The 25,458-nt window shown below is 37.2% G+C and overlaps 1 protein-coding gene across 3 annotated transcripts; it reads left to right on the top strand.

Annotated features, from left to right (window-relative positions):
* Window positions 1–430: 430 nt before the first annotated feature.
* On the top strand, window positions 431–23,757 carry psda (pleckstrin and Sec7 domain containing a). 3 transcript variants are annotated; one of them, XM_067385224.1, is made up of 13 exons: window positions 431–834; window positions 4,201–4,386; window positions 7,203–7,283; window positions 7,383–7,495; window positions 7,636–7,694; window positions 8,423–8,512; window positions 15,856–15,899; window positions 17,798–17,985; window positions 18,673–18,743; window positions 18,859–19,016; window positions 20,423–20,567; window positions 22,100–22,246; window positions 22,334–23,757. In XM_067385224.1, exons 1-13 carry the CDS (start codon window positions 755–757, stop codon window positions 22,589–22,591), a joined length of 1,620 nt encoding a protein of 539 aa, XP_067241325.1. In that variant the 5' UTR covers window positions 431–754; the 3' UTR covers window positions 22,592–23,757. The 3 variants fall into 3 exon arrangements, with proteins under 3 accessions (XP_067241325.1, XP_067241327.1, XP_067241324.1); XM_067385226.1 differs by lacking the exon at window positions 431–834 and adding an exon at window positions 3,408–3,518 and having other exon boundaries at window positions 4,201–4,328; XM_067385223.1 differs by lacking the exon at window positions 431–834 and adding an exon at window positions 3,414–3,518.
* The last annotated feature ends 1,701 nt before the right edge of the window (window positions 23,758–25,458 follow it).

Below are 25,458 nucleotides of genomic sequence, written 5' to 3'. Positions count from 1 at the left end.
GATTAACTTGTCGTGTGATTTCAGGGTTTTAAATAGAGAGAGTAAGAAACTATTACTGTTTACCAGGGCTCTATTTTCCACCTCTGTCCAATATTTCATTTAAATGGCCATTAATACTGAAGAAACGCAAACCATTATTCTAACACATCATTCTGACCTTTATATTTTCTTATAGATGTATATAAACGTATCACTTTTTTTTTTTTAATGAGATAGACTATGTGTTGAAATGGCGTAGACAAAGATTAATGGAGGCAGAAAAAGTAACAAGGCAAGACAAAGAGAGGAAGAGAGGGTTGGAGAAAGGGGAAAAGGGGGAGTAAACTGTTGTGAAAGGAAATACAGACCATATCCACCAGTGAAAATAGCTCAGCTGACAAGAGTAGAGAAACACACATACACATCCACAAACACACGCAACCAGGCAAGCTTAAGGAGGGAACAGCCGGTTGGGAGAGAAAGAATGAGAGAAAATAAGACCGATAAACAGTTGTATCAAGCCTCTGACTAAGGAATGGGCATTACAAGCGCTTGTAAAAGTATGGAGTAGGATAAAAGAATCAGCAACGAGTTTAATAACTGTTCAAGGGACTTGCAGACGCAGAGGAACACATTTCTTCTAAAGGCTCCTCAGGCTTCTGGACAGCAGGAGGTTTAGGGAAGGGTAGAAAGAATGTGGAAGGCTGGATGCTGCGTTTATAAGCAAGCTCATGTCATCTGGCTATATGAGGTGTGAAGGGGCAGGCCTCGTGTGATGGCTCATTATTTGCTCTGCTGGGGGGGTGGGGCCTTGGAGGATAATTACATACATGCCCCCCACCCTGCCATATACCGGTGAGTAGAAAAACTTCTGCTCTGTATCAGTGTTATTTTAGTATTATTGAGATACCATTACAGTTTTGATTTAGTTGTTATTTTAGTATTTTCTGTTTAACGTTCAAGTTTTAGTTAGTTTTTTTTTTTTTTTTTTTAACCTGTCTATATAGTTTTTTTTTTTTTTTTTTCATTCATTTTTATTTCAGTCTTAGCTTTTTTAGTACTTCTAGTTAAAATGTTGCCTTGGCAACTAGCTGAAATAAATGTTTTTAAATTTTTATTTTATTTCAGTTAATTGATTTAAAGTAGCTAAAATGTTTTTTATGTTTTTAGTTTTACACAGCAAAATCCCCAGAGTTAAATCAACTCTGCTCAGAGTACATATGGTCCCTCTCGAAATAGTGTTAAAATAACACTGAAGCACAGTTAAAGTTAATGAGATAATTAATTAAGTAATGATTGCGCATTAGTGATGAACACCTGCTGTTAACAAGCAGAATCACTGAATAAATAAGAAAAAACACAAGAACTACAAATTACTTAAGTCACAACCTTATTAATTGCTTAATTATCTCATTAACTTTAACTCTGCTTCAGTGTTACTTTAACACTATTTAGAGAGGGACCATATCGTTAGCCTTATAGCATAATTGCTTAAGTCATTTTTTGGCCAAATTGTGATATCTGCCTTTGAAATATGATCTGGGCAATTATGCTATGAGGCTAACGATATGTACTCTAAGCAGAGTTGATTTAACTCTAGGGATTTTGCTGTGTAGTTAACCACAATAGCCCTGGTTTGTATATTGATAGGTCACATAAATAATAACAAGGTTTCTTTCCTCATTTTCACATGTACATTGTCACAAGTACTTTGACTACAGCATGTAAATTTAGGGTGTGACTTCCAGGTAGCTAATTTTACTTGCTGAGTATTTTGTGAATACCTGAGGCAACCCGCAGTTTATCACAGTAAAAGATCGGTGCTGGATTCATGCTGGATAGCTATTACTGAGGACTGTTAGTTTCATTGCACTTCAAGTTTTTAATGAGGGCCATTATGATCTCAATTTAACAATTGTTTTAGCCAGGGTCTGAATTAAGTGGGGGTTTGTTGTCAAAACAAAAGGTTCAGGGGGTCTTAAAAGAATATTATATGAATTATGTATTTTTTAGTTGGGGTTTTCAAATATTTCAGTAACTAAAAAGTTAGATTACAAGTTAATTAGGGCACATCTTCACCTGAAGGTAAATAGACACTCACTGCCTGAGGGGGTAAACGGCAACAGTCAAGTTACAAAATGTCTGTTTTAAACATTTAAATACTGTTCAGAAACAGAAAGCTGCTTTGTAAATGGTCTTACAGGGGTAACGCCTGCATTTCTGCTGTTCCATAAGAGGCATCTAATGTCAGAGAGTGACACTGAGATCATTTCAATTCAGTGCATCTCTTACTCATTGTAATACAGCTTATCATACACGTTGGGGTTGTTTTTTTCCCTGACAAATTATTACCCCCTTTGTTGAGGCAAATACCTGATTGTCTAACCCTAACCCCACCCCCTAATCCTAACCCCACCCACACTAAACCTATCCATACTGGGGATTTAGGGAGGTAATCTGGCGGGGGTCAGAATTCGGCACAACACCGGCCCTGTTTACATCAGCGTGTGCATGACTCTTTGACGCAGTAAATTAATTTGTAATAGGGAATTATTCACAGTATTTTGAAGTGTCCATGATAACAATACCGTTCATGTTCATTATCGTGATTCGTGATATGTTTAGTCACTATCGCTTTTAAAAAGTCCAAGCCACTGTACAGTTCCTACACTGTTGTTATAGTCAATTTTCCATTAGCCGTTTTCATTAACAGTAAAGCTAAAAAATTCTAGTGCAACTTGTTGTCAGTGTAATGTAATTTTCATATCCGTTCTTCTTATGTGATACTGACATCATTGTCTAAGCCGTCACGTCATGCAAAATTTTTAAATTGTGTGATCTTTTTCCTCCTTTGGTATCTTGTCATCCATCTTTCAAAAAGAGGTGCGTTTAAAGCTTTTCTTAAAGCACTGGAATGTTGTAGAGCCTCAGCACAGGTGAGCCGATTGTTTGTCAATACCTCCTGTTTTCACTTTACTGGTTATAGTCGGTGGGTGTGTACAAGAAGCATTTATTCGTACAATGGACAAATATGTATTGGCATTTGTAGCAATCACTATCTTGCATTTTTTCCCCCTCACGTGTTCTCGCCAAAGAAGTTATAATATGTGTGTCATGTTATTGTTATTTACACACATAAATATATTATAAATATATCAGCTCATGTCTGGCATATAGTAAGATTTATCAAAGGTCTGTCTGTTAGTCACTCAGCATCTTTGTAGAAGTTCTTCCCACATCCTAGAAGCCGTGGCGGAAAAGTTTTCTGTTTTGCTTCCTGGTTTTCTCTACCATGATTCTATCTGTACATTGTTTCAAGAATAAACAGTATGCCTGTGTCCTCATTCCCTTTCTTCGAGTCTCCTCCCCTGCCTTGTTTGTGAACTATCCGGTTGGAGGAGGTTGAGAATGGAGATCTTCGGAACAAACCAAAGACAGATGATAGAGGGGAGATCTGTATGTGGCATGAACTTTTTGGTGCTCGTACATCTAACTGACTTTGGAATGCAGTGGTTTAAAGGCAGAGTTGGGTCACTGAGGTAGAGTAGTGTTTTTGTTTATCAGACCTTTTGTGTTATTAGTTTGCCAGAGTTTTACACTGGTTTTTTGATTCAAAACTGAATGAAATGTGTTTCACATATTTGACACTTTTAATATAAGTTTTACTTTCTGTCTTCTCATTATTCACATCTGAATACCAGCTGAATTGTTTGTGTGTGTATGTGTATGACAAGTTATTAGGCTCTTTTTTATTTTAATGGTGCACAAAGTACAAAGGTGCAGGACAGGTTAATTCGCTCACAGTAGAAGTACTTTTGTCAGATGTACTTTTTTTTTTTTAGTTATTAAATGCTGGTTTCTCTGTACATTGTGGATTGAGTTGACCTGCTGGGAAAGCGTCTGTAAGGGTACATCAGATAGAATCTATTTACACCACACTGCTAGTGCTAAGAATAACAGGTTTTGACATGAGAGATAAGTAAACAAATTTAACCTCATGATTTGACTGGTTTGACAAGTAGTCAGTGTTCATATGTGGTTCAGTATGCTTATGTGATGGCTGATTTTAAGCCCAAACACATTCACTCATCGTATCCGGGTTGCCTTTTTACAAATAAAACTTATACCCAGGGCCTAAAACTAACTTTTTGCCACACCTGGCAACACCTGGCAACTTGCCATATGTACATTTTACTTACATTTATTTTTCCTTTGTTCCAGAGAGAGGCCATCACGGCCAGTGTCCGAGTCTGATCCAGAGGTGGCTGAGCGACTGGCTATAGGCAGCACTGAAACACTGGCCAATGGCAACAAACCTGACCTCCAAGCTGCAAAACGGCTGGCCAAACGTTTGTACAATCTTGATGGATTTAAGAAGTCAGATGTAGCACGTCATCTGAGCAAGAAGTGAGAATTATTTTAATTATTAATAAATACGCTTATTTTAGTTCATTGCTCTTTGTTTTTTGAGCTTTTGTGAAGCATAGTTCTCTTTGATAATAATCATATTTATAATATCATAATTTTTGGGTAATGTGGAGAAATTAAAGGTGCCGTAGAACATCTTTTTAAAAGATGTAATATAAGTCTAAGGTGTCCCCTGAATGTGTCTGTGAAGTTTCAGCGCAAAATACCCCATAGATTTTTTTTAACTGCCTATTTTGGGGCATCATTAACTGTGAGCCGATTTAGGCTGTGGCCCCTTTAAATGCTTACGCTCCCCGCCCATGGAACTCGCACTTACCTTTAACGGCATAAACAAAGTTTACACAGCTAATATAACCCTCAAAATTGTTCTTTACAAAGTGTTCGTCATGCAGCATGTCTAATCGCGTAAGTATAGTATTTATTTGGAGGTTTACATTTGATTCTGAATGAGTTTGATAGTGCTCCGTGGCTAAAGCTAACATTACACACTGTTGGAGAGATTTATAAAGAATGAAGTTGTGTTTATGAATTACAGTTGTGGCCAGAATGATTAGCCCCCTTCATAAATATGATCAAAGATCAAAAATAAATCTGCATTGTTTATCCTTTTGATCTTTAATTCATAAAATTAGCAAAGATCTAACCTTTCATTGAAGGAAAAGAATTGAAAGTGGGAGGAAAATAACATTAAGAAATAAATGTTTTTCTCCAAAACACGTTACCCACAATTTTTTATGAGTAAAATATCTCAGAAGTATATTCCCATTCATATTTAAATTTTTTTAGCTCACTGGGGTGATCATGAACATGAAATTGTCCAGCCATGACTTCCTGTTCCACAGGAGTATAAACGTGAGGAAACACAAAGGCCAAATTCCCTTAATCATTCATCACAATGAGTAAAACCAAAGAATATAGTTCTGATGTGCAGCAAAAGATTGTTGGGCTTCACAAAATAGAAAGTGGCTGTAATAGCTGAAGCATTGAAAATCCCCATTTCCACTATCAGGGCAATAATTAAGAGTCAAATAATTCAAATCAACTAAACATGTTACAAATCTACCTGGAAGAGGACGTTTGTCTAAATCATCCTAATGCGCAGTGAGGAGGAATGTTTAAGTGGCCAAAGACTCTCCAAGGATCACAGCTGGGGAATTGCAGAGATTAGTTGAGTCTTGAATCTCAGAAAGCCTAAAAAAAAATTATCAAAAGCACCTACATCCCCATAAGTTGTTCGGGAGGGTTTCAAGAAAAATCCTCTGCTCTCATCCAGAAACAATCTCCAGCATATTCAGTTAGACAAGACTGGAACTTCAAACGGGACGAGATTCTATGGTCAGATTAAACTAAAACAAGAGCTTCTTGGCAGCAAACCCACCAGATGGTTTTGGTGCACACATGGATAAAAAGTGCCCCATGTCCACGGTCAAATATACTGCTGGATCTTTAATGTTGTGGGCCTACTTTTGTGCTGGAGGTCCTGGACAACTTGTTCAGATATATCGTATCATGGATTCTATCAAATACCAACAGATAAAAAATCAAAACCTGACCGCTTCTGCTATAAATCTTATAATGGGCTATGGTTGGATCATCCGTCGGGACAATGATCCAAAATAAACATCAAAACCAGCACAAAAATGTGTCACTGAGCACAAAATGAAGCTTCTGACATGGTCTTCCCAGTCCCCTGACCTGAACCCTAAAGAAATGAGTGGAGTGAACTGAAGAGAAGAAGCACCAACATGGAGCTGGGAATCTGAAGGATCTGGAGAGATTCTGTTTGAAGGAATGGTCTCTGATCTCTTGTCAGGTGTTTTCCAAACTCATCAGGCGTTACAGAAGAAGACTCAGAGCTGTTCTCTTGGCAAAAGGAGGTTGCAAAAAGTATTGAATAAAAGGGTGCTAATAATTGTGGGCAACGTGTTTTGGAGAAAAACATTTATTTCATAATGTTATTTCCCCCCCACTTTCAATTCTTTTCCTTCAATGAAAGGTTAGATTTTTGCTAATTTTATAAATTAAAGATCAAAAGGATAAACAATGCAGATTTATTTTTAGAGTCATCTTTGATCATATTTATGAAGGGGGCTAATAATTCTGGCCACAACTGTATACAGACTGCAAGTGTTTAAAAAATGAAAATAACGACAGTCTTGTCTCTGTGAATACAGTAAGAAACGATGGTAACTTTAACCACATTTAACAGTACATTAGCAACATGCTAACGAAACATTTAGAAAGACAATTTACAAATATCACTAAAAATATCATGTAATCATGGATCATGTCAGTTATTATTGCTCCATCTGCTATTTTTCTCTGTTGTCCTTGCTTGCTTACCTAGTCTGATGATTCAGCTGTGCACATCCAGACGTCCTGCCCTTGTCTAATGCCTTGAACATGAGCTAGCATATGCAAATATTGGGGGCGTACATATTAATGAGCCTGACTGTTACGTAACAGTTGGTGTTATGTTGAGATTTGCCTGTTCTTCGGAGGTCTTTTAAACAAATAAGATTTATATAAGGAGGAAACAATGGAGTTTGAGACTCACTGTACGTCATTTCCATGTACTGAACTCTTGTTATTTAAGTATGCCAAGATAAATTAAATTTTTAATTCTAGGGCACCTTTAAAAAAACTCAAAAAAAAACATTTTGAATTTTAAACAATCTTTATAAGCTAAAATGAAGAAATTCACCATGTGAGCTTTAAGGTCTGACATTTAGATCCACAGTATAAGAACCAAAACCCTTTTTTCTTATGCCTTATTTTTTTCATGACTTGTGTAGCAATGATTTCAGTCGCATGGTCGCGGAGGAGTATCTCAGTTATTTTAACCTCTCTGGGATGATGGTGGATCAGGCTCTGAGGTGAGCTTGCTGTTCTATCATATTTAGTTAAGTAAACATTTGCTCTCTTTTCATGTGTCCAACAGGGTCATTCTGTTTTTCCATCTGTCTTTTTCTTAGAGTGTTTTTGAGAGAGTTCGCCCTAATGGGAGAGACACAAGAGAGGGAGCGGGTACTATTGCATTTCTCTAAAAGATACCTCCAGTGCAACCCGAACACTATACCGAATGAAGGTAAGCCATACCAGCATTGTTCTGTGAATGAATGTGCATTTGTTGTGCATCTGATGTGTATTACAGTAAAGTAACACTATGGGGTGCTCTTGCTCTGACTCTGTGTGAGCTTATGAGAGTTCTATGCCTGTGTGTTTCAGATAGTGTTCACACACTGACTTGTGCCCTGATGCTGCTCAACACTGATCTGCATGGCCACGTGAGTTTGATTATCTGATGTACCATAAACACATAACAAACGATAAGAAAAATCAACAGAAAAAAATCTTGAACCATATTCAGCCATCAAGGCCATTTTAAAAGCTTTGAAAATATAGTTTCTGAATCTAAACTGATTGTAAATAAAATTTCTTTAAAATTTACTCCATTACATTTTGACTTATTTTATTAAATGATTATTACTTGTGTAATATATAGTAAGCTACAAAATATTAATATGTTGTTGATTTTTTTAAAAACATTTTTTAGTTGTACTATAGTGTACAAAAATTACTTAATAAAATGAGTCTACTTTGTGGAAAGCAAAAAAAATATTATCTGACTCTTAAAGAATTAGAAGTTATAATTGATATTTATTGTGAAATATCTGTATTGTATTTTTTACATGTACTGTATATATATATGAAGTCTCTGTGAGGATAAAACAACTGTGTTTTTAGGATGGATTTTATTCTCAGAGCTGTTCTCCACCCTGAGGGGATGAGTGCTGGTTTTACATTTAGGAATAAAAATAGAAATTCATCCATAAATGTAGTAGTAAAAATGATTTTCCGGGGCAGCAAAATTATTTTTGCACAGAATATTAACACGATTACTGCCCACTGTGTAGTTGGTATTATAAGTGTTGTGAGTGCACAGGAACTGTGAAATAGGTCAGCACATCAGCTGACAGTAAATTTATGGTCCATTTGTCTCTTTCTCTTTCAGAACATCGGGAAGAGGATGTCCTGCACGCAGTTCATTAGTAACTTGGAGGGGCTGAATGGTGGCCAAGACTTCCCAAAAGATCTTCTAAAGGTTTGTAGGGGTTTCAAGCATTCACACACTGCCCACTATTCCGTATTGTGGTTAAGCCATAAAAGATATTTAAACCACAGCTAATGAAATATTCCTGTGTGTAATTAACATATTCTGAGACATACTCTCTTATGGAAATACTATAAAGGCTCACTCTAGTTATTTAATACAATGCATTTCATTAATATTTGAAAGTAATTAACCAACTCATTAATGCTCATTTATGTCATTTTAAATGTTTCTTCAGTGGCTTTAATTTCTATACACTACCGTTCAAAGGTTTGGGGTTGGCAAGATTTGGGTAGAAGTCTCTTATACTCACCAAGGCTAAAAAATTCAGTAAAAACAGTAATATTATGAAATATTATTACAGTTTAAAAACTTTCCAGCCATTGCTCAAGTTATCAGTGTGAAATCATTCTAATACTCATTTGGTGCTCAAGAAACATTTATTATTCTTAAAGCTGAAAACAGTTTCGTTGCGTAATATTCATGTGGAAACCGTGATGCATTCTTTCAGGAATCTGTGATGAATGGAAAGTTCAAATGAACAGCATTTATTTGAAATAAATCTTTACTGTCAATTTTGATTAATTAAAGAAAAAAATTCCTTAAATTTAACATAAAAATGATTGTAAAAACATTATTCCTTATTATTCCTTATCTGGTATATCCAATTTAGCCAATAAATATAGTATGCAGTAATTTCCATGAAGATTTCCACTAGAAATTCTATTCTGTTGATACTGCACTTTGTTAAAGGTGCAGTATGTAGGATTTCTGTCTGCTAGAGGTTGCTAGAGGCCTATTCAAAACAAAGGCGTAGCTTGATGACACCAAGTTTGAGCGCAGAATCTTGGGACATGTGGTCTTCACCTCAACGGACGGTGCAAAAGAATAGGGATAGGACTCTGGAAGAAATCATGTTCATGGATGCGATTATTAACGTTATTGTAGTATGAAGCACAGCAGGACCGAGTGTTGTGGGAGCTGAATTGTGAGCAGCGGAACTTTTAATATGCCACAGTCGCTGGCGCCGCTTCCGCTTTTCTGGTCATGAGTATGAGGTAACACAGCTCTGTTTATCATATTAGATACATTTCAGAGTGTTGAAAATTATGTTATAACATTACTCTGTGCATTCGCTCGGTGGCTGATGTTAGACACTGCAGTAAAATAGATCGATTTTAGAATATCATATTAAATATTGGATGGCTTGTGTTGATAAATGACATGCATTTAATTTTAAAACATATTGAATGATGGAGAAAATGCTGTATTACTGTTACTAAAAATAAAGCTGCATCTGATTAAGCTATGTTAGCTACTTGACAAAATAGTGTTTTTCTCTGAGGCATGGTAAAGCATGGTACTTGAAAAAAATCAAGAAAATTAGATTTAAACAATAAGACTAAACGTGTTGAGCTAAATAAAAATAATTAGTTTTCTGTTTATAAATATATCAAAACAGTTGTTACCTTGCCTATTAAAATGTGTAATATATTAAAGTGTCTTTGGTGTTTCCATGGTTTCTACAAAATAAAACCGTAAACTGAAGGGTAACGCGGGTATGACGCAATTGACAGGCGGCTCCTCGCACTTTTCGCAATTTTCTCACGATTTGCAAATAGTTGGAAACATTTGGGATATTGTAAGTATTCAAGTGAAAAAAAAAATATAACACTGGCCTAGTGGTTTTTGGATATTTTACTGCAAAAATCTTACATATTGCACCTTTAAATGTCTTCTTCAAATGACTTGAAACTGCAATGTTGTCAGTCAATAATCATAATAATCTGATAATAATCTAATAATATCAGAATATTTGTATTAATGTAAATGTCCATCCATTCATATAAAGAGCACTTTTTATTGTGGATATTTTTGGAGAAATGTACAACTCATTTGTATATTTAAGTTGTGTCAGAATCATTATCACAGACCATAGCATAGGTACAAGATGAACTTTTAAACTGTTAAAATGTTGCACTGAATGTCCGCTGTACCTGAATTTGATTTATTGTCACTTTAGTGTTCACGATGTATTAAGTTGAGTGTTGTGACTAAAATCAGTCATGTAGGGGATATCTGTCACAGCTGATGTCAATGAACTTCCTGTGCTCGAGTGTGCTGGTGCTCAGGGTTTGTCTATTTTAGTCCCTTCGCTTGGATTACAGGCCAGGCTGCACAAGAATAATAGCCATATGATGACCGCACCTGAACCACTCTGCTGATATGTGCTTTAAAATCACGGGGAGCCTTTTAAGCGTTTGGTCTTCCCACTCTCTCTCTCTCCTCTGGCCATCTCTCTCTCTCTCTGTGCGTGTCGCTCATCCCTCGTTCTCTCCTCCGCCCTCTCACTCTGTGCCTCGCACTATTCCATCACCTCCCACCCCCTCACTGTTTTTCTGCACTCTCTCTCTCTCTAGCCATTTAACTATCTGCCATCTTGCTCTTTGTTTCACCCTATAATCTGCAAAAACTTACTCTGCTGAACTGTACTTAGTCCTGTCTGATGAGGTTATTTCCATATCTATATAATCCTCCTTTTCTCAGCCCTTGGCTGAAAAATGGCATCCTTCTTCTCTCTTCTTCGTAGCTCTGGTCTTCCTTCTCCCGGTTTCTTTCCTCCTACCACTATGTGAGGGTGTGAAGGCCACGCAGATGTCGAGTAAAGACAGTTAGTCTGACTAAGTAGACTCTGGGAGTGAAGAATTTAGCTACTTGGATATTCCTTCTCATAATTCTGTTCTCTTGACCCTCTTTTTCATCTCTGTCTGCTTGATATTACAACAGGTTTAGGGTTAAATATAGCACAGATAGAGATGGCAGCTGAGAGAGATGTCTGCAAGCCAACAGGTTAGGCTCTCAGTGCCTGTGTGGTTCATGACAGTTAACGGCCGTGAAAAACCTGTGTGAAGTCGGTCTTCATGCCAGCAACAGCAGGGGTGGCAGGGAGGACAGATGGGAATTTGGCTGCCACATGGCTTCTCACTGAAATGAGGGTTTTGTCATGGTATTATCATAAATGCGTTACAAATTGCTCATTCTCGTTCTCTCTCTCCTGTCTCTCTTTCTGTCTTTTGTTCCCTCTTTTTCAGTTTGCAAATTATGTTTGTTCTTTCACTCAGTTGTGTGAAAAGCATTATTTCCTTCTTTGTTATCTCCCAGTTTGAGATAATGAGTATGTGCATCACTGCAAAGTATTATGCTCCTCCCACTGGTCACTACTACTTACAGCAGCGAACTGTGCGAGATGCTGTTCTTACGTTTGATCTTTAACTTTTTCTAAAAAAAAAACACTTTAATGTAAGGTTAATAAACAATAAACAAGACTTTTTTTACAGCATAATGTTAATTTATTGTAATGTTATTTTTTAAATAGAGTATGTTGTTCATTGTTAACTCACATTTGTTCATAATACACTGTTGTTAATTTATACAACTTAAAATTTAAAAAATGCATTAGCATAAACTATCATTCAAAACTTTGGAGTCTGTGGCCACGTACACACTGCAGCTAAATTCGGTTGTCCGTTCACCTTTTAGTGCTTAATCGCGTTCTGTACACACACAGTTCAGTAAAATACGGGAGTGACAACCGCATTCTACAACTCCCAAAAAATGAAGGTAGTGACAATCGTATTTACAGAAATTATATGCAGTGTGTACGGAACCGAACTGAACAACTAGTTGTTAATGACATTTACGTGCACCGGTGTAACGTTTGTCTCTCGTGTATGCGCGGCGAATCTCAGGGAAAGCACAAGCCTATCCAAATGCTTTATGCTAAAAATCGCGATTCATGTCTGCTCACTTTAATAACTCCATAACCCCGTTTGCTTTATGACACGAGCTTAACAAGCCCAAAAAGCTTATAATGAGTGACCATGGCAACACAGAATGAGTTCCGCGCGCTGTGTGAAACAGGCCGTATAAGCATAAACAAAACACGACGAGTGTGTTTAGTTAATTTGCTGAAAATTGCGAGTGTTTTGTCACTTTAATATTACTTTGGTCACTATAACCAAACACTAGAGACGCCAGAACGTCGCTATGGTTTCCAAGCTGTCAACCATCGCATTTTCGAGATGAGTCGTGTTCAGTACACACGTGTAATGATAATTTAGGCGATTCACTCCCGCATTTAAATGCGGTTCTCACTCCTGAAACTTACAGTACGTGGCCTGTAATTGTTTATGTTTTTGAAAGAAGTCTGTTTTGCTCACCAAGGCTGCATTAAAATAGCTGTTTTCTATTAATATCTTTTTTAAAATGTAATTTATTCCTGTGAGGCCAAAGCTGAATTTTCAGCATCATTACTTCAGTCTTCAGTGTCACGTGATCCTTCAGAAATCATTCTAATATGCTGATTTGGTGCTCAAGAAAAATTTCTTGTTTGAAAAGTTGATACATAGTTGAAACCCTGATACATTTAACAATTTTTAACGATATGTAGAAATTAGCATTAATTTATTTTAATAAATTCTTTAAAAATATTGTTTATTGTCAGTTCATACACATAACTAGTAATGTATTGTGTATTTTATCACGGATGGAACATTGTATTGACTGGTTACAGTCTAAGACTGGAACTATATCATAGAAAATGCAACCAAGCTTCAGCTTCTTCATTACAGTCCTTCAGGCATCATCTATGTTGCAGCAGCCATTGCACAACAAACATAAATGTATTCCATTTCCAAGATGTGTTTGGCTTGTCAAAGCTGTATTTATTCCCTTTCAATTTAGGCTTTACTGTGGGATAGCCCAGGTGCTTGTGCAGTCTGAACTACTGGCATCTCTGTCTGCTTTAATGAACACATGGAGTCCTCCTTGTGCTCTGACATGAGCAGATAAAATCTCCCTATGCCCAGCTCACTGGTTTAACTGCTGGCTGCCTTGTGACCGTGGCCAAATAAAAACAGGTCATGTTTGAATAAAGTTAGACTCAGACTACTGGATGCCCAATGTCCCAGAGCTGTCTGTAACAGACACAGGGAGAGAGAACAAACTGCAACAATGCGCCAAACGGCAAGAGAAACCATACCAACCAAATTGATTTAGTATCTTACCTCTGCTTCAAAATATCCCCAGTGACTTCTTATTGCATAATTCTTATTGATAACATAAGTCGACTATTCATTGGCTACTCCCACGTGTCCAATTACATTTTGGCAAATGGATAAAGAACATCAATTTGTACAAGCTTTATGCAATGTTGCATTTAAAATTGATTGATTAATTAATTATTTAATTATTTATTGTCACATTTAACAACATTTTTTCAATAATTTAAATAAACCATTTTAAGTGTCTATTTATCAATTTGAAAAGTTCTTCATTTTATTTATTAATGGTATTCCTAGCCAATACAATAAAGTAAACATTTAAAATAGCTTAAGGTTAACAATGATATTTTCAGTGCTAGTTATCATAATTAACTTGATAATAAAATCGAGCAACAAGTTAATTGCTTATTATCAAGTTACAACACCTTTTCTACATTGTGAATAGAAAATGAGAGTGAGTATGGCAGTAACATGTAGCGCGTGTGAGGATTCGCACGTTCAAGAGCCCTGAAAACTGATTGACATTCATGGGAGGGTGGGATCATCGAACATTGAAATGCCGTGATTTGTCAGTCATGCTGGGAGACGGGTACATCAATTGAGAAGCAGAGCGCGAGAGAGACAGTAAAAGAGATCGGCCGAGATTGTGAATGCAAGAGAGAGATGGGAGGGTGAGCACTCCTCGCTCACAAGATCTCATTCTCACCGCACAGCCCATTTTTTATCTGCAGCACGGAGGAGGAACAAGACTGTGAGGAGAAGAAGAAAAGAGAGCGCAGGACTCGGACGCCAAACCTCTATTGTTCCTACAGCCGTGCAGCAAAGCTGTGTTTTGTGGAAGGGTGTGAAAGAATCTGCAAATTGGATAACGGGCATGAGGACACAAGCTCAAAGAGGAAGGGGGAAAAAAAGAAAGGGATGAAAGAGAATTGTGGACAACTTCTAATACATTCAACCGTTTGACATGGAATAGAGAAAACTGCACAAAGCAACAGGACCATCTCGTTTCTTTGCTGATTTCCTGTTCTAGTCTTGTCCTTCTGTCTCTCACACATCTGATATCTATTTTTCCGTCCCAGAGGGGGACGCTAGGTGACGTCACAGTTTTGGGATGCCAGTTTGAGAGTGGGTGGAAGTCAGACCCTCTCAGTCTGTTCCCTGCATGAGCCCATGTGTGTTTATCTCATGCATTTGCTTCAACGATGTTTCGCATGCTTCCGTCTGTCCTCTTCTCTCCAATTATCTCCTTCCACCGTTGCGGTCCTCGCGAGCCATCTGCACGGCACCTGTGAGCGTGCGTTGGTGAACACATGTAGGTGTGATGAACTCGAGGATGTATACGAGGAAACAACTGGATGCTAACCGCAGATCCTCTTCCTTGATCGTCTTACAGCAGAAAGTTTTATGCAAAATGGCGCTGGTGGATTTGCAGTGGCCCAGCAATGTTTTTACATGCATAATGAATAGGAACGGATCCATAATGCAAGAGTTGGAGTCACTACGGAAGGCCTGATGCCCATGTGACACCCTTAAGGATCTCCCAAAGAGCTTCGCCACTGCCAAAGACTTTGATTTTGCCACTGTATCATTCGACAAGCTCTTTGAACTCCTTTCTCTTGATCACTCCTGCTTGTCTGGATTTTACTGGAAGAAGAAAGACATCAAGTGAATGAGGACTTCATCTAGTTTACTTGAACATTGTTTGATTTTAAAGCTTTCTTTTTTACTGTTTCCTCATCTCTGGATTCTATATCTACCAAAATCATGATTGGTGTAAACAGTATTCACTCCACTGGCCGTCTCCGCTCTCGCTCCCTGTGTTCGGTGCGATGTGGACGGGACTTCAGTGTGATGGACCCGTTTCGTTACACCAAAGCACCTCGCTCACGTTCCTTAAAGCCCCTGGCCTTCCCTGATCTGCTTGGCAAGGTTCAGGACGGACAAAACCACCCTCAAACCCGGAAAAAAAAGGAAAGGCTAACTCTTGTTAACTAGGATTTGCCCATGGAAATGTATCTCTCTTATAGTCAAAGAAATTATGAGCTTATTCCTTCTAATGATCGTTGGGTTGTTTTTCCATGACGTTTGAACCAAAAATCTACATCAAAAAAGTGTTGTCTGCAACCTGTTAACTGGTTCATGGTTAACTTTCAGTTGCTATTTTTAGACGCGTCAGTAGGATGTTTGAGCGCACGCACTCGTATATACGCACAAGGCAAAATTGTTGATGGGGTTGTGTGATTTAATCATGTTGTTTTTCTCTTTGAACAGGCTCTCTACAACTCTATCAAAAATGAAAAGCTGCAGTGGACAATGTAAGTCTAAAGTTTTCCCTAGTGGCTCTTTTTCAGTGCATCAGATTCAAGAGCACCATTCTCCTTATCCAGTGTCATCCAAAACATTTGAAAATAATTCACTGCCTCTAAAAGTGTTATTGATTTAAAAATGGTGTAAGCTTATTATAGAATCCTTTAGCTGCTCAAAAGGCCTTTTCACTTATGTGACGTGCTTATTTAGTGCACTCTTATAAAAAAAGATTCATTAGGATTCTTTACTCCAAAAAGGTTCTGTAAAAAAAGGAACGAAACGATTCTTTAGGCTCTAATAAATACTTGATTTTTTCCTTGATATTTGTTATTTTAGTTTCTTATAGTGATAATCTCTTTTTATATAAACTGTTTAATTTCAATATTCTTGAAATTTTCTGGCAATGGGCCTTTTTTTTACATTTCTGGGATTCTCAGAAGTGCAAGTCATCATAGTTGGGTAAACTTCTATAGCTGTGATCGGGAGACTGCAGAACATGTCAGTTTTGCATTTCCACAACTTTTAAAAAGAGAGAAAGAAAAAAATAGAGATTGATTACGGCACTCAGAAGAGAAAATAATGTCAAATTTACCACCACTTCTTCTGCCATTGTATTAGAAACACCTTTGCAGCAGTGTTAACTAGTCTTTTTTCAGTTCATAATATGATATATAATACAAAGTACAGTGTTATAAATGTACATTACATTTTTAATAAATGAAAATATAAAAGATTTTGCTAGACAGATTGTGAAAAAGGGTTTGTAAAGTAAACCGAATCCAAACAATGATCTTTGGAATTCTTAAAAAGTTCAATTTTTATTTAGAAACTTCTCACCAGGCTATAAAGAATCCAATAGCACTCCCTTGTAAAAGGTTCTATATTAATTTCTTCTTCTCTCTGATAGAACCATTTCTTATATGTGTATTTATGACATGGCCGGAGCTATTTGATGCCCTAAGCCCTTACTTTCGACTTTGGTTTTCCAGATTTTGTTGCCATGGTTACAAGAAGTTGCCTCTTCATAATTACAGGTTGAAATCTTTGACTGGCTAATGTGCAGACTCAAACACAGCCCTCTCTCTTTTTCTCTCACACATACTCACTCTCATGTACACTGTGTTCGCTCCTGAAGGGATTCTGCAGTACCCTTGTTTATGTGTGAAGGAGAAAAGCACAAGTGATTGTTTTATTCTCTTACATCCAGCAGCAGTTCTTTCATCTTCATCCATCCCAGCGTCCCCACGCTCTATCCTTCCACTCTCGTTGCCTCACTGTTTTGCTCTCTCTTCATTTCTGAGTTTGATTCACTTCGTTGCACTTTTATTTATTTGGTATAGTGTGATTCTCAGCTAAAGGCCATCATTCACTGTATGAATCAATGCACGTCAGTCACTATTTTTTATGTGGCTGCTCTTTCTGCCTCCCTCTCTCATGGTGCTCCATCTTCTGAGCTGGCTCTCTTGGTTACCAGTGTGGAGGCCAGCAGTTACTAAGCAACAGATGAGAGCATTATCATGTGAAGGCAAAGGCTATATGCTTTACTCCGTAGCAGTTAGAGAGGAATGTTTAGCAGTCCAGGCCTCAGGGGCTTTCCAGGGTGTCTAACTGCACTCTCTGCACAGCTGCCACTCAGCTGGATGTTAGTTTACTGTACGTAAAAAAAAAAAACTGTGCCAAGCACTAGGCAATGAAGATGCAGTTTCATTCCCTATCAGTGAATGTAAATTGAGGTGGAATGGTGCTTTGTTATGTATATATTTGTGTTTAAAGTCAAAAACTAAAGCAGCAATTAAAGGTAAATGTTGAAAGTGAGAGAATTTTGCAGTACATAAAATACCTTGTGGGTAAAGGTAAGAATGCAAAGTAGTTTTCGTAATAATGTTCTTGTTTGTGTACTTTACAGCGATGAGGACGAACTGCGCAAATCTTTCTCTGAGCTGGACGGCAGGAAAGACTCTGCATCGCACACTATGAAGCGGATCAACAGTGGAGGAAACCCCCTTGTCAGTGTTGCACAGCAGTCCAGCGCTCAGGTCTACAACGACGGCTTTCTCGTGCGGAAAGTTCATGCTGATACTGATGGCAAGAAAAGTAAGTCTTCCCTCAAATACAGCCTTTTATTTCATTTATTAATGTATTAGTCTATTTATTACTGCCTTATTCTAAATAAGGGGGCAGTTGAGGCCTAATGGTTTGAGAGTCAGACTTATAACCCAAAGGTCGTGGGTTCGAGTCTCAGTTCTGGCAGGAGATGTAGGTGGGGGAGTGAATGAACAGGTGTCTAGAGCAAGGCACCTAACCCCCCAGTTGCTCCCCGGGCGCATAGCAAAAAACGTGTGTGTGTGAGAGCACAAATTCCACGTATGGGGCCATACTTGGGCTCACTTCATGTCACTTTCACTTTCACTTAAAAAATGATTGTAGTTTAGAAAATGAGAGAAGAATATTCTTGTTTAATTTTCCAGTAATATAATATCAAATATCTAAATATCTCAAAACAACATGCAACTAAGAAGCTGTGAATTATTGACAAAATATTAAGGCTTGTTTTCAGCGTTTTAATCTTAAATCTAAATTTTTTTAGATTTGCCAGTGGGGTAAGAAAAATTAACTTTATTCAATAATTATCTCCAAAAACAAGTCTTATTAACTTAGTCTTGCAAATTAAGTAAATGTAAGTAAATTTATCTTTTTGTTGTTTTTTTTTTTTAAAAAGACAAAAATACTTATTCTTAAAACTTGAATTATGTTAAGTTTAACTGTGTATCATTCTTTTAGCTCCACGAGGAAAAAGAGGATGGAAGACATTTTATGCCATCCTAAAAGGACTGATTCTCTACCTGCAAAAGGTATGTCTTACTCAGTGATGTCTCATGCTGTGTGAACCATAGTTTCTTGTGGTTGCCGTACTGAAATTATTTGAAAAAATTTGTGATTTGTCTCTACTTTGTTATTGGTCTGCAGGATGAGTATCGTCCAGATAAGCAGCTGTCTGATGAGGACTTGAAGAATGCAGTGTCAATCCATCATTCTTTAGCCATGCGGGCAGCAGACTATAGCAAGCGACCCAATGTGTTTTACCTTCGCACTGCTGACTGGAGAGTCTTTCTCTTCCAGGCCCCGTAAGTCTTGTTACCTTACTTGTTATTATTGTTATTTGTTATTGTTGTAAGGATGATTCACCTCAAAATCAGAAAGAAGGTTTTATATATGTTTAAGCTTGTTTTTAATACCAAAAAAGTCTTAACTGTAGTGTGACGAAAACAATAATACACACACACTACCGTCCAAGTTTGGGATCGGAAATATTTTCTAATGTTTTTAAAAAGAAGTCTCTTATGCTCAGCATTTATTTAATCAAAGATACAGTAAAACAGTAATATTGTGAAATATTATTACAATTTAAAATAATTGTTTTCTATCTGAATATATTTTAAAATACAGTGTATTCCTGTGATGGCAAATCTGAGTTTTCAGCATCATTACTCCAGTCTTCAGTGTCACATGATCCTTCAGAAATCATTCTAATATGCTGATTTGCTGCTCATTTATTATTGGTAGGTGTGTGTATTTCGTGATTTTCATTAATAAAAAGTTCAAAAGAATAGCATTTATTTAAAATATAATTCTTTGTAACATTAAAACATATTTACTGTCACGTTTGATCAATTGAACGCATCCTTGCTGAATAAAAGTAGACAATTAAATGATTAAAAATGTAAATGTTATTATTTAAATAATTTACATTTACAAATTAAAAAAAAGATGTTATGTACCCCTGTATCATGGTTTTTCACAAAAATATTAATCAGTAAAAACTGTTTTAATTAATAAACATTAATAAGAAGAAGAAATTCTTCAGCATATTAGAATGATTTCTGAAGGATCATGTGACACTGAAGACTGGAGTAATGATGCTGAAAATATAGCTTTGCCATCACAGGGATGAATTACATTTTAAAATATATTAAAATAAAAAAAGGTTATTTTAAATTGTAATAATATTTCACATTAATAATGTATTTATTATTTTGCATAACTGACGCTTTCACTTTGACGAGTAACAACAAATATTATTCAGCAGAAGCCTCATGGAAAGCTCATGTTGCTTTGTCTTTTGGAAACAGGACAGCAGAAAAATACACCGTGAATGTCTTTCAAACACACACACAAACACCTGAGCTCACCCAGTGCACTGGCTGGTTGTTGATTACATGCAGGGCTGATAACGCCCTTGTCAAAGTGTTCTCATCTCAGATGAATGACTTGACTTGTATCTCCCAAGAGGATGGATCCTTCTCAGCTATTCTGTCTGTCCCAGATACACATACTAAAACTCTCTCTCTCATTCTGCTCCATCTGTTCCACTCGATCTCTTCTGCTAACAGCTGCCTGCTAATTGCTCAGTTTTCCAGGCTGTATGCATATTCTTTGAGCAGAGAAAAATTAGAATTTTTTTCTCAGATATTCCATCTTCTGAAATATTTTGCTGCCCTCTGTTTGACCTGTGCCTGCCTTTCACCCCTAGCAACGCAGAGCAAATGCAGTCCTGGATCACCCGCATCAACATAGTGGCCGCCATGTTCTCTGCCCCTCCGTTCCCAGCAGCCATTGGATCCCAAAAGAAGTTTAGCCGCCCTCTTCTGCCGGGCTCAAACACCAAGCTCTCACAGGTACCAGACACTTCTCTCTCTGAAGGGGCAGTCGCACTACACTTCTCATTCCGTTCACTTCCATCCATAAATATGCGAATGATAGAGACTGGAAACGCAAGCTTGCAAGTCCCAAAGTTCAAATTTGGCGAAGCTGAGAATTTGAATCACGTGAAGATGCGTGACGAATAGAAGCTTGATATGTCATGATGACGTGATCACTTAGCTGAATTAAAAGAACACAAACTTTTAAAGAAGCAGATTTGCAGTGTTGTAGGAAAATGGAGTAGACTGTATATTTTTACATTTTGGGTTAATATTATATGTTGAATTTGATTTTAAAAAGATGCTGCAGAGCATCACTTTGAATGACACTTGAATGTACACATCTTAAAGCTGCTATCCGTAACTTTTTTTTTTTGTTTAAAAATGATCCAAAATCAATTTTTGAGCAAGTACATAATCAGCCAGTGACCAAAACTCTCTCCTTACCTCAGCCTGATTCACAACGGTAAGCTTGTAATAATGTTTTTTAATTCAGGTGGTACTGGTGGGTTTCCGCAGGGAAATTAGAGCTTGCAGCCGCTCGTCTTTGCGCCATAACGTCACGTCTGTTTACATAAAGAAGGAGTCCCAACAAGTAGGCTATGTGGCATGTGATGGATCATTTATAGCCTTTTCTGACAGCAGCTGCAAATATTAAACTTATCATTTTGATGGTGGATTGTAATCCAGTAAGGTCCAAATGACAATCATCAGTGACAACTGGAGATTCACCCGTAGTTAAAAGCAAAAGACTTTGGACTGCGGAGTGGCTACAGAAATTGCAATCTACAGGTAACGTTAATACACACAAAAAACACATAGTCACACAATGCTGATGTTGTTAACATTAACAATTTGAGAACAATATAACAGTAATAATAATTTGCACGGTTTGACATGATCTGAGCTAAGCGATCGTTAGATTTAATCACCATTGGCAGCGCAATTTATTGCCTTTTTTCTCAATTGGTCAGAACAAAAGTGGTAAGCATACTTGTTCAGATAACATTTTCCAGTGAAAATTCTTATTTTGGTCATACTGCCAAGATTTAGAATCTGTGATTCTGAAGTACAGTATCCACACCGATTCACCCATTCTGAGGAGTCGTGCTGTTCCACAACCCACGTAAAGATGATAATTCCGCAAACAACTGCAATTGCAGGTTTCAAACAGAGATGGCGACAAAGAGGCAAAACTTACAGACTTCAGCTTTAATCTTACAAATATCACGAATTTTGAATTCATAAATATCATCGTTTTTGAGTGTTTGTACCATATGAATCTTTACAACCGGAACTAAAAAATGTCATAAAAATGATCTGATATTTTGAGAGACTTATTAACTTTGTCACACAGTCATGATAGCCCTCTCAGGTGTCTTCTCTGATAGAACTTCCTGTTTTGTTTACTTTTCTTTTTATATTTTTGCATGCTGGTGACATTTTTCATACCTTTCATATTTCATACCTTTCACATTTTTCATATTTCAACATATTTATCATACTAGGAGGAGCAGCTTAAGTCTCACGAGACACGATTTCGAGCTATCTCTGCTGAGCTCCAGGAGCTGCGCTCTACCCTACACATAGACCGCAGGACCAAAAGCAAGGACCAAGAAGAGTATAAGCAAAGGGAAGAGTACCTGGACTTTGAGGTAAAAACATCACATTTTCATTATAGAGGCAACTTCAAGACTTCAGATAAACTATTTTTTATACATCTTCCTTAATGTATCCTATAGAAAACACGCTACGGAACATATGCAATGTTGCTGAGAGCTAAGATCCGGACAGGGGAAACGGACCTGGCGGCGTTTGAAGCACGTTTGTTTGAGGATGGTGGCCTGCAGAGGGCCCATTCCAGCCCCACGTTACGGCAGGACAACAGTCATGCCAGCAGCACCAAAGAGTCGAGCAGGAGCAACAGCAGCGGCGGCAGCAGGAGGACCAAACGCTCAGACAGTCAGAGACACAGCTACAGACAGGCTGTCAAACCGTGAGAGGACCTGGGTGGAAGACGTTATTTATCTCCATTCAGCGGCTGAATAAAGAGCGTTACCAGGACGCCTGCAGTTAATTCGATGGCTGTCCTCAAGTCGTCATGATTATGAAACTGTTCCTGGGGTTGCTGTGCCCGACAAGACCTCTGGTAAAGCATGCTTTTCTGGCCCAAATCTGCCAGCGGGCGAATGAGAAGGAGCACCAGGCTCACGTTGTCTTATTTCTGTCAGTCTTTGTTTTCTCCACAGACCTGTTCGGTTTATCTGTGTATTATGCTCGTTGATCGTCGGGTTAAAACTCTCGTGGCTTTTCATTTGAACAAGCTGATGTGCAAACTTCATTTGGTGACCCTGAGAGCGACAACCAAATGAAACGTGATTCTCTTTCCTGTGGACATACTGTATGTTGTTCACTTTATATATTTAAGGCATTGTAGATTTTGCTTTTTAGACTATCATTTCATCACCTGAGGTCGATCAAGCGCTTTAACACCTCATAGGATGTTTCAGAATTTAGTCTTTATAGTCTTTTAAACTTTCTTGAAGCACGTCTCAAAGCATGCCTAAGAGTTTGAAGACAATCAGTTCCTCATTTTTTACAGTTATTGAGAATATGAATGCATTTTTTTTTTTTTGGTTATACCATGACAACGGACTAGTAACAATAGCAGTGCAGATAGCACATCCCTTGTGAGAAATAGGTGCACTTAATTCTGTTGAATGTACTTCAAATCTTGAAAGTCTATTTTTTAAAAGACAGACTTGCAGATAATATATTAATGAAATTAAAGGCCACTTAAGTGTGCTGTGAGTGTTTAACACTTTTAAAAAGTGCACTTTGTAATACATTAAAATGTAGTTTTGCTAAGTTTTAATAATCTTATGTCATGTTTTAATGCACACTTATTTTGATGTGTTGACTAAAATACTAATGACTTATGTAGTATGTTATTTGATATTACATTTAAAGTTAATATATTTTAAATGTACTGAATTGCAACTTCATCATTACAAATGTGTAATTACAAAAATATTTTGAAATGTACAACTAAAATTCTATTTTAGTTTACAATTAATGCTTGTCAGTACATACAACAGTACACTTTAAAGGGTTAGTTCACCCAAAAATGAAAATTCTGTCATTAATTAAACACCCTCGTGTCGTTCCAAACCCGTAATACTTTCCTTCATCTTCAGAACACAAATGAAGATTTTTCTGATAAAATCTAAGAGTTTTCTGTGACAGCATACGGAACTGAAACTTTGACGCTTCAAAAAGTTCATAAGTTTTAGGATTAGTTTTACAGTCTCTTTATGAGCTTTTTGAAGCGTCAAAGTTTCAATTGCGTATGCTTTCACAGAAAACTTACTTAAAAATTTAATCAGAAAGATCTTCATTTGTGTTCTGAAGATTAACGAAAGTCTTATGGGTTTGTAACGACATGAGGGTAACAGAATTTTCATTTTTTTCAAATAACCCTTTAACCATTTTTCAAAAGCAACTGAAGTAATTATGAAGTTACATATAAAGAAGTACTTAAGTCCTGATTGTAATATTTATATCTTCTAATATATTTTCAGTTAAAGGTGCCCTCAAATGAAAAATTGAATTTATCTTGGCATAGTCAAATAACAAGAGTTCAGTACATGGAAATGACGTACAGTCTCAAACTCCATTGTTTCCTCCTTCTTATATAAATCTCATTTGTTTAAAAGACCTCTGAAGAACAGGCGAATCTCAACATAACACCGACTGTTACGTAACAGTCGGGGTGTACGCCCCAATATTTGCATATGCCAGCCCATGTTCCCAACATTATGAAAGGCATTAGACAAGGGCAGCCAGTATTAACGTCTGGATCTGCACAGCTGAATCATCAGACTAGGTAAGCAAGAACAATAGCGAAAAATGGCAGATGGAGCAATAATAACTGACATGATCCATGATATCATGATATTTTTAGTGATATTTGTAAATTGTCTTTCTAATTGTTTCATTAGCATGTTACTAATATACTGTTAAATGTGGTTAAAGTTTACCATCGTTTCTTACTGTATTCACGGAGACAAGAGCCGTCGCTATTTTCATTTTTAAACACTTGCAGTCTGTATAATTCATAAACACAACTTCATTCTTTATAAATCTTTCCAACAGTGTAGCATTAGCCGTTAGCCACGGATCACAGCCTCAAATTCATTCAGAATCAAATGTAAACAATATAACAGTATACAATACTCACATAATCCGGCGCATGCATGACGAACACTTTGTAAAGATCCATTTGAGGGTTATATTAGCTGTGTAAACTTTGTTTACGCACTGTTCAAGGCAAGCGCGAGCTCCGTGGGCAGGGAGCCCGAGAATTAAAGGGCCAGTAGCCCTGAATCGGCTCATTTATAATGATGCCCCAAAATAGGCAGTTAAAAAAATGAATTAAAAAAAATCTATGGGGTATTTTGAGCTGAAACTTCACAGACACATTCAGGGGACACCTTAGACTTGTATTACATCTTTTTAAAAAAAGTTCTAGGGCACCTTTAATTGCAAATAACATAGAATTGCCTGAAAACATTACATTTAGTTCGCACAGAAGAATATTTTTTTAAAGAACAAGTACTCTTTTTAAAAGTGCGCTAAAGTGTACTTCTTTTTCACAAGGGATTATGTGCTGTCATCACTTCAAAAGGAACGTCTGAATGACTTTACTCAGTGCTCAATGACCAATTACCATGTGACACGGTTGGTAAAAGTCATCACAATAATTGACCCCATTGTATTATTTAGTGAATGTGGATTGAGCTTGAGAATGACATGATGCAAATTCTCTGTGTCAAAACCCATTTGGATATGGCCAAGCCATTGAATT

Source organism: Chanodichthys erythropterus, chromosome 5 (genome assembly GCF_024489055.1).
Source record: "Chanodichthys erythropterus isolate Z2021 chromosome 5, ASM2448905v1, whole genome shotgun sequence".
NCBI classification, from domain to species: Eukaryota; Metazoa; Chordata; class Actinopteri; order Cypriniformes; family Xenocyprididae; genus Chanodichthys; species Chanodichthys erythropterus.
The sequence above is the reverse complement of the archived record's forward strand: the minus strand, read 5'-3'. Positions and strand labels throughout refer to the sequence as shown.

Excerpts from the sequence above, each read along its gene's own strand:
- psda (XM_067385223.1), top strand. The coding sequence starts at position 3,418 with ATGATAGAGGGGAGATCTGTATGTGGCATGAACTTTTTGGTGCTCGTA. Across the intron at positions 3,519-4,200 it reads GGCAGAGTTGGGTCACTGAG|AGAGAGGCCATCACGGCCAG; the intron begins GTAGAGTAGTGT and ends CCTTTGTTCCAG. Across the intron at positions 7,284-7,382 it reads ATGGTGGATCAGGCTCTGAG|AGTGTTTTTGAGAGAGTTCG; the intron begins GTGAGCTTGCTG and ends TCTTTTTCTTAG.